Here is a 14775-nt window from a genome sequence, read left to right as displayed (position 1 = left end):
ATTCTGAACTGTTCTCGCTCCTTAGTTAACTATAATTGTACATTACTTTTATAATGCAAAATAATAAAAATACAACGTATCAATAATAAAATCATATGATTGATACCTTGCAAAATCAAATTCAAAGAAATAAAACAAGTGAAACAAGGTGTCATTTTTGAAGCTCATTTCACTTCATTCATCATCTACCACAATAAAGTCATCACTCTCAACATTGTTCTCGAATTTAAGTTTCTCAACCGTTCATCCATCATCAAAAGTCATTTCAATTTGATTGATTTGAAGCTTGCTCATTAAACATGCATTTTTCTTTTTATTTATCATTTATCATTTTAATGTTTGACAAATATATTCATTCTCCACTTTGATCTTTTTAGTTTAAAAAAAAAAAAGAAAAAAATCACGGTCATGTCTAGTTGGATTTAATAAATTTATATACTATTTTCTCTGTCCCAAAATATCTGATACTGTCAACTTTACACACATGTCAATGCATTAGTTTGATTTTTTTTTTTTAAATATATATAATCAAATATTAATAAAAATTATTATTATTATTATGAATAGTGATAAAAATTATTTTAAAAATCATATAATGAAATTTTATATTAACACATATGGACCAACGTATTTTATGATAATTTTTTTTTATTATAATAGTAAAAAATTATAATCAAAGTTAATAATGAATAGGGAAAAAAGTTCAACGTCCCACATATTTTAGGACGAAGAAAGTAGTAGTAATACATTTTAAAAAAAAAAACCCGTAAGGCCGTAAGGAGTAACAATAAGTAAAACCTAAAATACGAGTTAAACTTAAGGAAACAGAGTGAATAATTAATCACACAAGGATCACAACATCTAATCTAAACTGCTAAACATCAGTAGTCAATAAAAAATGTGCAGCTTCGTTTCTTGGCGAATTCAATGGCCATTGTTTCGATCTCGTTTTTTGGACTCGGGAGAAAATCTCAAGCTAGGCTTAATGGGCTTTAGGCAAACCAAGAATATGATTGTTTGGGCCAGACTAAATGGGCTTGATAAGTTTGACAGCCCATCTTCTTTGGATCTGGGACAGTCAATGGGTCAATGCTAGTGTCTGCTTGAAATTATTTTTGATTTTGAAAGTACATTGCTTGAAAATTGTTATCAACCTTGAATATGCTTCTCCTTCTATAATTCGTTTCCTTTTATTTGCTACACTTTGACTCTATTTTAACTAATTTAATTGATTGTAGTTAACAAAAGATTAAGCACGTGTAGTTTTGTTAAAATTGTCTTTTCTTATACTTCTTCTGTTCCACAATTATGTTTATAGTTCATGTTTATAATTTTTTTTGAGACAAATTTGGTCAAAGTAGGAACATTGTGGAACGGATGGAGTATATTGTTCATAATTTAATATTCTTTACCAACCTATTGATATTTAAAAATATGACTTGTGAGTAATTGAAATAATGCATTGACAAATGTGAAATGAAAGCTGTTGTAACTAAAAAAAATTACTCTTTGAGGAAGTATGCTATGGAAATACAGTCATATTTCTAAATATCAAAGATCATATATAAATTTATTAAAACAATTATATATTTGAATAACTTTCTGATCAAGATAACACCCTTTGTATTTGTAGAACCTCTATTACACATTAGAGCGCATGTAACATATAATATACATTTATACACCCTAGTGTTTGTAAATAACATGTAATGTACCAAGTATCTATGTGCATCAGTGCCTATAAATAAATTTGGGTTAAAAACACATTAACACACTCACACATAGTATTAATTAGCTGAAAAAAATAAATAAATAAAAAAAAATCTCATGACAGTGTTTATAATCACCTAAAACTCTTTAGTATGTTTAGTTAATTGGTTATTATCTATACAAATCCACTTAAAATTTTTGGTTATCTATTTGATTGGTCCAATTTAAATACCTAAACTGTTTCTTCATGAGGGTTTAATATGGAGTGGCTGAATTTCCAAATGAAAACTTAAGGTATATAATGAGTAGTGAGTTTGTTTACCTAATGACTTTATATTTCTTCTTATTTAATTTTATGTTCAACTGCATCAAAAGTTAGTGAACAAGAATACCTCTTTTGTTAAGGCCTCGTTATAACAATAATGTATTAAGTCAAATAACATAAAATTAGTTATTTTTGCCACAAACTTAGTATGGTTTGGTGGTCCATTTTCATAACTGTTTTCTCAATACATGTACTAGTTTTGTATTTAAGCCACGAATTAAAATTGGGTCAACCCCCATTTTAGTACAAGAGTCGTTGACATTGCGTATTGCTGAATTTTTCAATTTATTATTGTTTTTGTTAATTAAAATATATAAATAAATAAATAAGAAACTAGTATGTCCAAATTAAAATAGTATGAATCTAACATAGTACGTATGTAATTTTTATTACTTTTAAAGAAGGGGGGAGGTTAGCAATTTTTCTAGTTTTTGGCATATCCGATCCTACGCCATCAATATTTAAACAATACTACTAATTGAGGTTATATAGTTCATCAACTTTGATAAAATATTTCAATTTTACTAATTACATACATACAAAGTACATTAGACCACTATCAGCAGTGAGGAAAAAAAAAACCTCTCAATCTCTCTCTACCCACTTTCTCACTCCTCCCATACAATTTCTCTCATCAAATGTTTTTTTCACTACATCAATGAGGAGAAAAAAAAACCTCTCATCACTTTTTCCTCCACTATTTACTATACCCCCCCATAATACACATCATCTTTTTATTTTATCTTTATTTTGAAATAATGTTTATACTACATATTTAATTTTCCAATACAATTAAAATATGTGAAAATAATTTATTTTTTAATTACATTTAAAAATAATTTAATAAAAATGTATAATTTAATAACAATTTATAAGTTTTATATTTACTTTTCAATTACGTTTAAAAATAATATAATAAAAATTTATAATTTTTATATTTATTTTTCAATTACGTTTCAATTATAACTTAATAAGATTGTTTTTTATTTGTCAATTACGTTTTAATTATAATTAATAATTTTTATTTATTTTTCAATTACGTTTTATTTATAATTTAACATTTGAATTAGTAGCACATTTTTGTAATGAACACATTAAATAGTCACATGGGAACTTCAATAACGGTAATACAAACACATGGGATGTTAAATAACGGTACAAGTACGAACTAGATAAAAGTGGTTCTACTAAAATAAAATACAAACACGAGTATTAAAACATAAATAACGATACGGTTACAAATAACAAACTAAAAAATTATTTATTCAACCGCATTATGACGAAAGTTCTGCCATATGTGCTCCACTAAATCTTGTTTCAGAGATGAATGAATTTCTCTATCACGAAGGGAAATCCTTCTCTCCAAATACGTGTTGAAATCAATGTTGGGTGGTCGCCCGACGTTGAATTCAAATGGCTCGTTGTTAAACACCGTGGCACTTGTGCTCGGGTCTGCCCGCCTCACCGTACGTTGTGGTCGATCTTCTTCGTAGTATCGTCTCAAAACATCTGCACGTGCGTAGTTGTGTCGTTCATCCTCGACGATCATGTTGTGCATTATTATACAGGCTTTCATAATAACACAGAGAATATCTTCGTCGTATGCAAGTGCTGGTTGTCGTAGTATAGCGAACCTAGCTTGTAAAACTCCGAAAGCCCGTTCGACGTCTTTCCGAACTGCTGCTTGTTGATCAGCAAACAACTTGTCTTTTCTAACATGAGGATGTGTTATACCCTGTATAAAAGTCGGCCATCTCGGGTAAATCCCATCGGCCAAGTAGTAGCCCAACTCATATTGATGTCCATTAACCGTAAAATTTATGGGTGGTGCATGACCTTGTAAAACATCATCAAATACCGGTGAACGGTAAAGGACATTCAAATCGTTACATGACCCAGGCATTCCAAAGAACGCATGCCAAATCCATAGATCCTGATCAGCAACAGCTTCAAGAATGAGAGTTGCACTCTTGCTACGACCAGCATATTGTGCCTTCCAAGCAGTAGGACAATTCTTCCACTCCCAATGCATGCAGTCTATACTACCAATCATCCCTGGAAAACCACGCAGATCATTTTGATGAAGGATTCTCCTTAAACCTTCATCTGTAGGTTTTCGTAGATATTCACTTTCAAATTGTGAAATAACCCCTTGACAGAAATGTTGCAATGCCTGCCTAGAGGTTGTTTGGCCGAGACGTAAATATTCATCCACAGCGTCTGCGGCTACGCCATACGCTAACATTCTTATTGCAGCGGTGCATTTCTGCAACGGTGATAAACCAAGCTTCCCAGCTGCATTTCGACGTTGCTGGAAGAATTGATCCCCCTCAACCACTTTGCTCATAATGCGGCAGAACAATGACCGTTGCATACGGAATCTACGTCGGAATTGGTTGTCGTTATACACTGGATTATTCGCGAAATAATCGTTGTATAGTTGCACATGCCCTTTTTCTCTTTCCCTATCCCTTTTGGGCTCCGTTGATAGTTCAGTTTCATTATTTAGTGGAGGTTCTTGTGGTTGGTCTGGAGGAAGTAATCTATGAGGTAGGTGATTTGCTACATACTCATCAACTAAGCAATCAAATTCATGATTTTTGGAGAAATCATCAGAAGAGGAGCTTGAGGTGGAAGAAATGAAAGACATTTTTATTTTGGTTAGGTAGTTGGTGAGTTTGGGATTGTTTCCGTTTATAATAACACAGGTATATATAGAAAATGTGAAAGTCATTATTGGATGGTAGTGGTAAGTTTGCATGTGAGTTAAAGTGGAATTGAAATTGCATGTGACTCGAGGTGACAATTCAATGCATTATTTTAGCATGTGATTGTGCAGTGTTATTGATGTTTGAGCAGAGGTGACAATTCAGTGCATTACTTTAGCATGTGATTGTGCAGTGTTATTGATGTTTGAGCAGAGGTGACATGTGACGCGTGTCAGATTGTATCTTTATCAGATATCAGCTTTATCAATTTCAAATTACTAAGAAAACATGTGAATTAACTGAATATTAATAATAAATTTAACATTACATAAACATAAATTTAGCATAAACTAAATAAACACTAGTACATTAAATTAACTGAATAAAACATAAAGTTAACATTAACTAAATAAAACATAAGCCAAATCTCCAAGTCACACGTGCCTTTTACCATATAGCATTGCACGTAATTCCTCCTTGTAGGCCTCTTCATCGGGAGTTAGATCAGTACCCTTTGAAAGTAGATCTTGCAGCATTTCATAGTTCAGCCTTCTCTCTTGTATGTCAACTTGTTTTTGTTGAATTTCGACTTGTTTTTGTTTCCTCCTCTCCCTTTCCATGTCAAAATCCAACTTCTTCAACCGTATTTGTGCCTCTGTTTCCCTACAGGCATTATTCTGCTTCATTTGCTCACCAATGGTTGAAGAATCAGAAGCCACTTCTTTTCCCTTATTACGCTTGGCCTTTGCCTTTTTAACACCATCGGGTCGAGGAAGACCTCCAGAACAGAAACCCGTGGATGGTGTATCACCTTCCTCTACGGTTCTACATCGCTTATCACTGCCACTACTATCATCTTCGACGGCATCACCTACAACTAATCTTTCCTCTCTTGACAATGCCCACCTAAGTTTTGTCCTCCACTTTGGGTCATTTTTAACCATTTCCCAACCATGGTGACAATTAAAATTATGTTGAGTAGGCTTGGAGGAAGCATAGAATAACTTACTGGCGTTATTAATTCGATCTGCTTCGTTGTAGCCACTTCCTGTAACCCTTCCTGCTTCGTCATAGCAGCTACTCCATTGTATTAAATCAGCTGCCATCCTTCTCCAACGACTTTCCAAACTCCTCAAAGGTCTTGGTGGTAGAATGTGAGGTTTCTCAGCCTGCGCTTCATCATATGCCGCTGAAATTTTTCTCCAAAGCACAGATGCTTTTTGGTTTGTACCAACAATTGCATCTTCACTGAATTGCAGATACAAACCAATAAGAGTTTCATCCTCCGCAACAGACCACATTCGACTCCCTTTTGTAAGTGGTTGGTTTTGATTGACAGACACTCTTGGAGGAGGTGGAGGGTATTGTGGAGTATCTGGAACACTTTCTTCCATTTCATCTTCATATTGAGAATTGCTCCCTTGATAAACAGGAGGTGAATGTGGTGGTGGAAATTGAGGAGGTGTTTGTTGTGGTGGAAATTGAGGAGGTGTTTGTTGCGGTGGATATTGAGTAGCTATTCGTTGAAGGAAGGTTTGAAATCGAGGGTTAGTGACAAAATCATCACCCAAATCAGAAAAATAATTAGAAAAATCTGGTTTGTTAGGATCCATTAGCAAAATAATAATAATAATAATAATAATGATAATAATAATAATAATAATAATAATAATGATAATAATAATAATAATAATAATAATAATAATAATAATAATAACAATAATAATAATAATACTACTAATTTTTTTTGACAATATAATAAAACGATTTTTTTCAAGGATTAATAAATTTAACAGAAATAATAATAAAGAAATTAATAATAATAATAATAATAATAATAATAATAATAATAATAATTATAAGAATAGCAATAAAACTACTACTTTTTTTAAATTAACACTACTACTACTACTACTAGTAATAATAATAATAATTATAATAATAATAATAATAATAATAATAATAATAATAATACTAAATAATAACTGAGGTTTTTTTTTTTTTTTTTACGAATAATAATAATAATAAAAATGATGAAAATAACTCAAAGAAATTGGGAAAAGAAGGAAATTTGTAGTATTTATAGGTTTTTTGAAAGTATATCAAAATATATCAAAATGCATGTCTATTTATAGAGAAAAAAAAAATCTATCCGTTGGTGAATTTTGTTTTTTTTTTTTTTTATAATTACAACGGTTATATTTAACTTACAAAAATATAACCGTTGTAATAAAAGCAAAAAAATCTGATTGGTTGGAAGGATAAAGCCTGACGCGTGTCGCATCCCCATTGGCTGGGTCTGACGCGCGTCAGACCAGCTGCCCCCTATTTTTTTTTCCCTTTTTGCCCCTCAAAACGGCGTCGTTTCGCCCTTCTTTAAGGCAAAACGACGTCGTTTTGCAAGCCAGAAGGGAAAAAAAAGCGAACACGCGTGTACGAGTGGGGCCCACTTGTTACTGTTCACGAGTATTTCCCCTCAACTCTTGTGCGTTTTCCATAGCTCTCAACGGTGAGGGTTTTTTCCCTCACTAACGTAATGCTTGGGTATTTTTTTTACACCCTTATTTTTACTCGTGAGGGCTTTTCTCCTCACTGCTGTGAGTGCTCTTATATCTGTTTTTTAAATATTAACTCAATTACTATTTTTAATAGAATAACTCTGGTTGTATTTCATAATTTATATAAAAGAAAATTTTAGCATGTGTCAGATGTGTGCTTGAATCTCTTAAAAGTTTAACAATTTTTTTAAAAAAATTTCACTTAAATGTAATTGAAGGCTTATATATACGATTAATACGAAGTATATATAATAAGATAATGTATATATTGAAAATAGTGCAGTAAGTCAAGTGAGTCAAACTTTTAGAAATAGAGAAAAAGTTTTATTTCTAAACTAACTAAATATATGGATCAAAATACTTATTATTTTTATGATGTTATCAAAAGGTTAATGTATTATTTCCGGGAGAGTCTACAGTACATGACAAATACCGCTATTTACTATAAACGTTATGTACTACTATGCATTGCTAAATTATATATAGGCAAATTATAATTAAAAAAACACTTAACTCTGATTATTTTATTTTCATGTTCTTCAATTTTTTTCTCCTTCGCTTATTTTCATTCATCACAATTAAAGCTTGAAGTAAATTGTAATTTGGGGACAACTTTATTCCACATCTATAATTTAAAGATTCAATTGATGTAATTTATTAGTTTTTTTCAATATCAATCTGTCTTTTTATTAACCTGAAATGTAACCCTAATTTTAGTTTTAAAAAGAAAAACGTAACCTTAATCTCGAATTCTCGATCAACACACATTTGTTAGGTTATCTTCTTCTTCTCCCTCGTGATTCTCCTCTTTTTTTTTTTCTTTTTTCTTTTTTTATATTGTTAATGTTAATTCAATTTCTGCAAACCCTGATTTAATTAATTACAGTAGTGTATATAATTAATGGTGAAGGAGATGATGTTAAAAACACAACTGCCACTTTATTATACCTAGCATCTTATATTTTGTGTAGCAAGAGGTAGAAATCTTGCTAAATGATCGACTACATTTTGCACAGTACATCGTATTTTTTTTTTATTTATTAATTTTAGTTTATGATGATTGACCTGACATCAAAGTTAATAATTTTATGTTTTAGTGTTTATTTCTAGTTCTAATAAATTGATAAAGATTCAAAATTGATAAGTATTTTTGTATATAAAGTAGTTCTACAAATAATCTAAATAGAGTGTATGATGTCAAATAAATCAAACAAGTATTTGATATTTCTTTTTGAATGTAGTCTAGAGGGAAAAAAATAGAACTAATAAATTGAGAAGGATCCAAAATTGATAAGTGTTTTTTATATATAAAGTAGTCCTAAGAGTAATCTATAGAGGTTGTATGATGTGAAATAAATAAAAAAAAAATTAAAAATATGAGAAAGAAAAAAAATATGGTGATCACAAAGATTTGATCCTTGAACTGCTAATCAAAGTGATAATGCAATTCATCACCATCTTAGCTAAAGTCAACTTGTGTTTAAAAAATGCAAAAAATAAATAATATATTTTATTAAATTTATTAGTGGTACATTGCGGTACGTTGCTTTAGTGGTACATAGCAGTACGCGTCATTTACTGTAGAATTTTCGATTATTTCCACTATAAAATAATGGTTTATGATTAAAATTATTTTTGTTTTGAATAGCACCACTTGTAATGATGACTCAACAATGCAAAACGTTCCCCGGCCCCTCTCCTTAGCTTGATCCCTCCCCTCCAACACCCTCCCAACACCCTCGAAAGGAAAATAATTTTGGCTCATGCTTAAATCAATTTCACAAGGAGGGACATCGAATATCATTCACATTGATACTTGATGTAACAGGGTTAGCTAGTTAGGGCTTTGTATCATTCCTGCTTTGTTTAATTTTTTCACCTTACTTTAACTCATTCGAGATGTTTAAGTTCAATCTGAAAATTCAAATAAGTGAAAATCTAATTTCAAACAAGGGAGTATCTTGCATGTAACTGTACAATAGTACGAGTAATACACGGTCTAAGGAGTATTCCCAACTCTTATTGCTTTGAAGATAACATTCATTTATTTTATATTAAAAGTGAGGAACTCTTTTGATGATGTAGTAAATGTTGCTTATTTCCGATCATATGTTTCATGAATTTCATATTTGCGTGGCTTTGTCTCATACTTTTCAAGTAAATGATGTACAATTAGTTGGAAAAAATAAAAGAGAAAGTGATTTTGTTATACGTGACGACTTCATTCAAGAGCATCTATCCTACAAACATGGTTCACCATCTTTGTATGTTTGATTTCTATAATAACAACATAATTAAATTAACCTAATAAAATAACAAAAGTTTGGTAGTTTTATTATTTTTTTTTTCCAAAAAAATAATAATTAAATACTGTAGAATTTACCTGTTCTAAGCATAGCCAGATAATTATTGGATAATATCTAATTAATTGGATGGGTCAACGTGTATGTGATTATATTGGATTAGATTATCAGAATATCTTTACATGCTGCAATAAAATAATTGAGCATCTACGGCTAGAACTAGTATAAATCATTATTTTTGGACGAGCATAAAATGAAAAATATTTAGTGCTTATTTTAATACGATTATTTTCAGTTTAGTTCATTTTATTTCAGCTCCTAATTTCCTTCTCTAATAAAATATTCATTTCAATTCAGTTTAGTTCATTTTAGTCAATGAGAACAACTCCTTAGTGTGAAGGATATACATATCATATTATAGAACTAATATATAAATCTAAAAAGGTCACAACGCAGAGATATTTGACGTTTCAACTATTCGTCTAGTGTCGCGCCACATAGGTAACAATTAAATATTAGTTTTTTTTTTTTACAAGATTAAATGTTAGTTTGACACATAGGATTTTTGTAAATATATTTTTTATTTATTAGGATAAAAAAATTGGATAAACTAGATGACGAGGGGATGTACGATTTATTTGAATTTTTTAAAATGATGTTTTTATATTTATATTTATGTGCTAAAATTTGTTATATATTTAGTTAAATTTTGCCAGAACACGAGACATCAACACTTGACATTTTAACCCGGACATCATAAGGGGCACCAACCTAGTTTGACAATTGGATGTATTTTTTATAAAAAAAAAAAAAGTTATATATTTTTTTTATTAACTAATACAAGTAATTTCCAAAAATTTCACCCAAGATAAACAAGATACACAAATTTAATATCGAAAACAAGACAAAATACCTCAAAAGTCATAAAACAATGTTCCAAATCCTTGTACAATATGGTTAGTTGAAGGTGGAGTTGATGCACCTATTTAAGGGACATACACTACTACAACATGTCTACAAGTCATACCAACCTTTAATTAACAAGACGTGACTCCCTCCTTTTATGTTTTTTTAATAGTGCCTTACACAATCCTTTTTCTTTCCTTTTTTTTTTGACAACTCCTTTTTCTTTCCTTAATCCATTTCAAATACAAGTCTACTTAATAAATTATACACTTGTATTTATATTAATTAATCCCAAATCCCTTTTCAAACTTTGTAACATTTGCAAATTCAAATGCATCAAGTTAGCAACATGTCTTGGGGTGTTAATGAATCATATCGTCCTCTTCCTTCTCTTTATTTTACTTTGTCTTCCGTTTGGTTTGTTTCTAGTCTTTCCTGGGCTTTTCTCACCTGGCGAAACCGCCATCTTCAGGTTCTTTTCTTGCCTTTTTTTTGTTGCATTTGATTTTACGTGTTCGCGTAGAGCTGTCAATTCGGGTGTTTTATTTTTTTATTTGGGTTGGGTCATGAACTCATGTTTAATCGAGTTATGTAGGGTCAGGTTAAGTTGTTAGTTATGTCGTCATGTCAAGTCAGGTCGGTTTAGTTTTTGATAGTTCTAATTGGTAGGTTTGTTTTGGAGTAACCCACTTCAATTTTTTTTGATTGACAAACTATAAAGTTTTAAAAATGTTTTTAGGAAGTTAATTAAAGCTCTGATTTTTTTGCTGTTTGTATTTTTTTAATTTGGAGTTATTGGTGAATTTGTTCTAAACGGAAAAAGTCATGCAATATGGATTGTTTTGAGTTTTGGGGTAGAGTAGTTGAAGCTTGATTAATCATGTGGGAGGATTTTCATTTTTAAATTTTTTAATTTTTTTTTGCATGTTATTTAGTTTCTCTTTGTTTCTCTGATTTTCATTTTTTGTTTGAATTATGATAATAACAGAATAATAATCTGCAATGGACGTTGGCATCAGTTCCATTAATTAAAACACTGCAGCTTATGCTATCATTCCTCTTTTGGTATGTTTCAATCCCTTTCTTAGAATTTTAATTAAATTTTATTTTCTAATTTTGATTTTCCTCAACATGTTACTGATTATATCTCTGGATGAATAAATTTCTACATTCAGATTATAAACACATTGAATACATATATATAGATTCTAACTTTCCAAGGTAAATATATGAGCACCTAAGCCTTTTCACTTGGTAAAAGAAGCAAGCAAATGTTAATGTGTTTATCGGTACCGAAGATATAATGGACTAATGCATATACCATGGTGATTTGCTGTAAGAATCAATGAATGTATAAACTCTCTAGTTGTGAAATTGTTGCTACTAAAACGATTTCCAAACGAATTAACTGATGAAAGTTATAAGAAGTTTGCATCTTCCTGGCCTACTCCTTGAGTTGAATTTGTATGAAGAATTTGATAATCTTCCTGCCTAATGTGGGAAGTTTGATTAGATTCAAGGAACTTTACACGCAAAATGGATGCTACAAAGTTTTCTGAATCATTTTTGCATAACTGCAGGTCTGCAGTACTGTACTATAATTGATGATCACACGTTTCATCCGAATTGTTTATGTATATGCAGGTATTCTTGCTTTTATTCCGAAGTGTGTTCTCTATGGATGTCCTTTGGGGTGTATGTAACCGGAGTCCTCTTTCAGACAGCTTCTTTTGTGTCCTTCCTGCTCATTGCTCATGGTTACTGCATCCTGTGCGAGCATCTGTCATTATATGAGAGACGGACTACAGCTGCACTTGGGTGTATATTTTACCTGACTCTAGTTGGTTATAGAGCTTCTGTACCATATTTTACTGTAAGTACTTTATTTACAGCATCTTGATTTGCATTGTTTTTTTAACGATTCTACATAGGTTTTTTAAACTACATTTTGATGATGAATTGTTGGCTTGATTTGGTTCAGGCTCTTTTGCTGCTCAACTACTTCATTTCATTTTCGGTGATCTTCCACCATATATCTCAGAACTTGCTGTCTCTGAGAGAGCAGCTTAGTGTTATAGAAGATGATGATGTTCGTGCTATGCATGATGCAGTGCGTTCAAAATATGTCATGTTCAAGTATGTGGCTGTAACTCTGTAACTTCCTTTGTCCCTAAATAATAGGCCTCATCATCACAATACCGATGTTTCTTTCTTTGCATTTCTTAGTGAAGAGTGTATCACTATTTTCTATCATAAAGCAATTTTGCCAGTGTTCGCTTCCTTTACTTAACTGGTTGCTGTTATGTTCTGCATTACAGGAAATTTCGGGTGGCAATGCAGCTGGTAGCTTTAGCAGAAGCAGCGGTATGCCTTCTTGACCCTGCTGTGATTTTTGGAACTTTGAAGTCTGTGTATCATACGAGTAAATTAACTATTTTGCCATTTCAGATATACATAAATGTGGATGATTCTCCAGAGACTTACTGGATCAGGCTGCTGGTTCGAGAATGGGCACAATATTGCATTTTCTTATACATAGGGTATGAATCTATTTAGCTTTCTTATCCTGCAAAAGGTGCATTTTTGGTTTTCATGGATAACTTAATGTTTGTAGAGGAAATCTCATCAATGCCTTTGCAGGTGGACATTCCGCTCACAAGATTTGGCTCCACGCTTTTCTGTTATACCGACAGAGAAGTCTCAAGGAGGACTAACAGTTCCTCCAATTTATACTGTTGTAAGCTCTCTGCTACCAAACTGATTTCTAAATTGTTTGTATATCAGCAAAATTGTGGTCTTTACAAATTTGATAGATGTCACAACTATAGTTTGTGTTATAAGCAAAGTGAAAATGACAAGTACTGGTCACAAAAAAATTAAACATTAAATCAAATTAGCACTTTGCATTGGTCTTTTATGCAAACAAGTCTCTAAATCTTTTGTTTTTCGCAGGTGATGGATGCTTCTACCTACAACGATTTTTGCGATCAAAAATGGCACATTGGAGTGGTAAGTACTTACTAATTACTATGATGAGTATTATATTTACTGTTTGCTAACATTCAACAACTTGCTGTTATTTATTCACCTTTATACATCAACTTCATTTTTTTAATTTTGCTTTTCTGTTAGTGAGTTTAATGAACCAAGTCTTACCATTTTGTGCTTTTGGCCTAGGCAACTTCTCTCCCCAATGGAAGAAGCACCAAGAAATCTACTATGATTATAGTTCAACAACCCAAGAGTTAGAGTCAAACTTGTAACCAGCATAGTTGCACAAGCAAAAACAAGTGCTTTTGGTTTTTCTGAGACAAGCTTACCATTACATCGCGAAGCTGCTAAACTTCTTGCAGAACAATTAAGTAATTGCAGTGAATGAAGAGCAACATATAAATCAAACACGAATCATACTTTTTTTTTTTAAATTTTTTTTTTTTTTTATACTTTTATTAAAATTTGTATAGTAGAGTGTAAGTGTAGGTAAATTAATAGGAGCACCAGCATAGTCAGTTCTGATTCTTCTGAAAATCAGAAGGAATGTTGATTTTAAGGAGGTAGATTAGATATGATCATTTTGCCAATTTTGTCCATGTATCTAAAGTTCTGGCCTGGATAAATTGTTCATAGACGTAATGTATTTATAAACAATGAAGGTTGGAAGTTGGAACCCAAGGTTTCACTTGAATGCCATTTTTTTTCTTTTTTTTGAAGTGCTTTCCCATAACTTTTCCTATAATTGGGCTTTATATATACTTACTAGTTTTGTGCCCGTGCGATGCCTGAATTGTTTATTGAATTTTAAGATTAATTATTAATCTATATGTCAAATTTTAAAACATATCATTGATACAAATTAGTTAGGAAATTATGTGTTATAATTTTGTGACAATTTAAACTATGTAGTAGGCATGTAATGACTAATAATAATAATATTGGTGAAAACATTTCTTGACCCGTAACCTGAAATAATGACCCTGTCCGAAATGACTCGTGATCCGACCCGATGATAGGTAGGTTTACACATAATAATAAAATTATATTAGATTTTGAAGTATTGTTATTTTAATTGATTAGAATATATTATAAATAATAGATGTGGTACATTTTGAACTAATTCCTTCGCTCCAAGAAAAATTATAATACAAAAAATAAAATTATATGATAATTTATGAGAGTTATAATGTAATTATTTTTTGAATAAAATTATAATTCAATTTGATAGAGTATAAAATATATTTCTGAGCCTCAACCATCAGCTTAAACTT

At 31.1% G+C, this 14775-nt stretch overlaps 3 protein-coding genes across 3 annotated transcripts; 1 reads left to right on the top strand and 2 right to left on the bottom strand.

The window, feature by feature from the left end:
* Nucleotides 1–3296: 3296 nt before the first annotated feature.
* Nucleotides 3297–4685, bottom strand: LOC110715452 (putative nuclease HARBI1). Its single transcript, XM_021894032.1, has one exon. The coding sequence runs from the start codon at nucleotides 4683–4685 to the stop codon at nucleotides 3297–3299; it is 1389 nt and encodes a 462-aa protein (XP_021749724.1).
* Nucleotides 4686–5177: 492 nt separating this feature from the next.
* On the bottom strand, nucleotides 5178–6356 carry LOC110715451 (glutathione S-transferase T3-like). Its single transcript, XM_021894031.1, has one exon. The coding sequence runs from the start codon at nucleotides 6354–6356 to the stop codon at nucleotides 5178–5180; it is 1179 nt and encodes a 392-aa protein (XP_021749723.1).
* Nucleotides 6357–10381: 4025 nt separating this feature from the next.
* On the top strand, nucleotides 10382–14488 carry LOC110715595. Its single transcript, XM_021894187.1, has 9 exons — nucleotides 10382–10982; nucleotides 11499–11575; nucleotides 12155–12383; nucleotides 12492–12646; nucleotides 12829–12874; nucleotides 12959–13050; nucleotides 13151–13247; nucleotides 13463–13519; nucleotides 13688–14488. Exons 1-9 carry the CDS (start codon nucleotides 10842–10844, stop codon nucleotides 13757–13759), a joined length of 966 nt encoding a protein of 321 aa, XP_021749879.1. The 5' UTR covers nucleotides 10382–10841; the 3' UTR covers nucleotides 13760–14488.
* Nucleotides 14489–14775: the final 287 nt, after the last annotated feature.

The sequence above is a fragment of the Chenopodium quinoa genome, unplaced genomic scaffold (genome assembly GCF_001683475.1).
Source record: "Chenopodium quinoa cultivar QQ74 unplaced genomic scaffold, ASM168347v1, whole genome shotgun sequence".
In the NCBI taxonomy this organism is placed as follows: Eukaryota; Viridiplantae; Streptophyta; class Magnoliopsida; order Caryophyllales; family Amaranthaceae; genus Chenopodium; species Chenopodium quinoa.
Note: the sequence above shows the minus strand (reverse complement) of the source record. Positions and strands in the feature narration are given on the sequence as shown.

What these genes read in the sequence shown, in the direction of transcription:
- LOC110715452 (XM_021894032.1), bottom strand. Translation starts at nt 4,685, where the DNA reads ATGTCTTTCATTTCTTCCACCTCAAGCTCCTCTTCTGATGATTTCTCC.
- LOC110715451 (XM_021894031.1), bottom strand. Translation starts at nt 6,356, where the DNA reads ATGGATCCTAACAAACCAGATTTTTCTAATTATTTTTCTGATTTGGGT.
- LOC110715595 (XM_021894187.1), top strand. Translation starts at nt 10,842, where the DNA reads ATGCATCAAGTTAGCAACATGTCTTGGGGTGTTAATGAATCATATCGT. An exon ending in CTTCTGTACCATATTTTACT is followed by an intron (nt 12,384 to 12,491) that starts GTAAGTACTTTA and finishes GATTTGGTTCAG; the next exon opens with GCTCTTTTGCTGCTCAACTA. An exon ending in TCAAAATATGTCATGTTCAA is followed by an intron (nt 12,647 to 12,828) that starts GTATGTGGCTGT and finishes TCTGCATTACAG; the next exon opens with GAAATTTCGGGTGGCAATGC.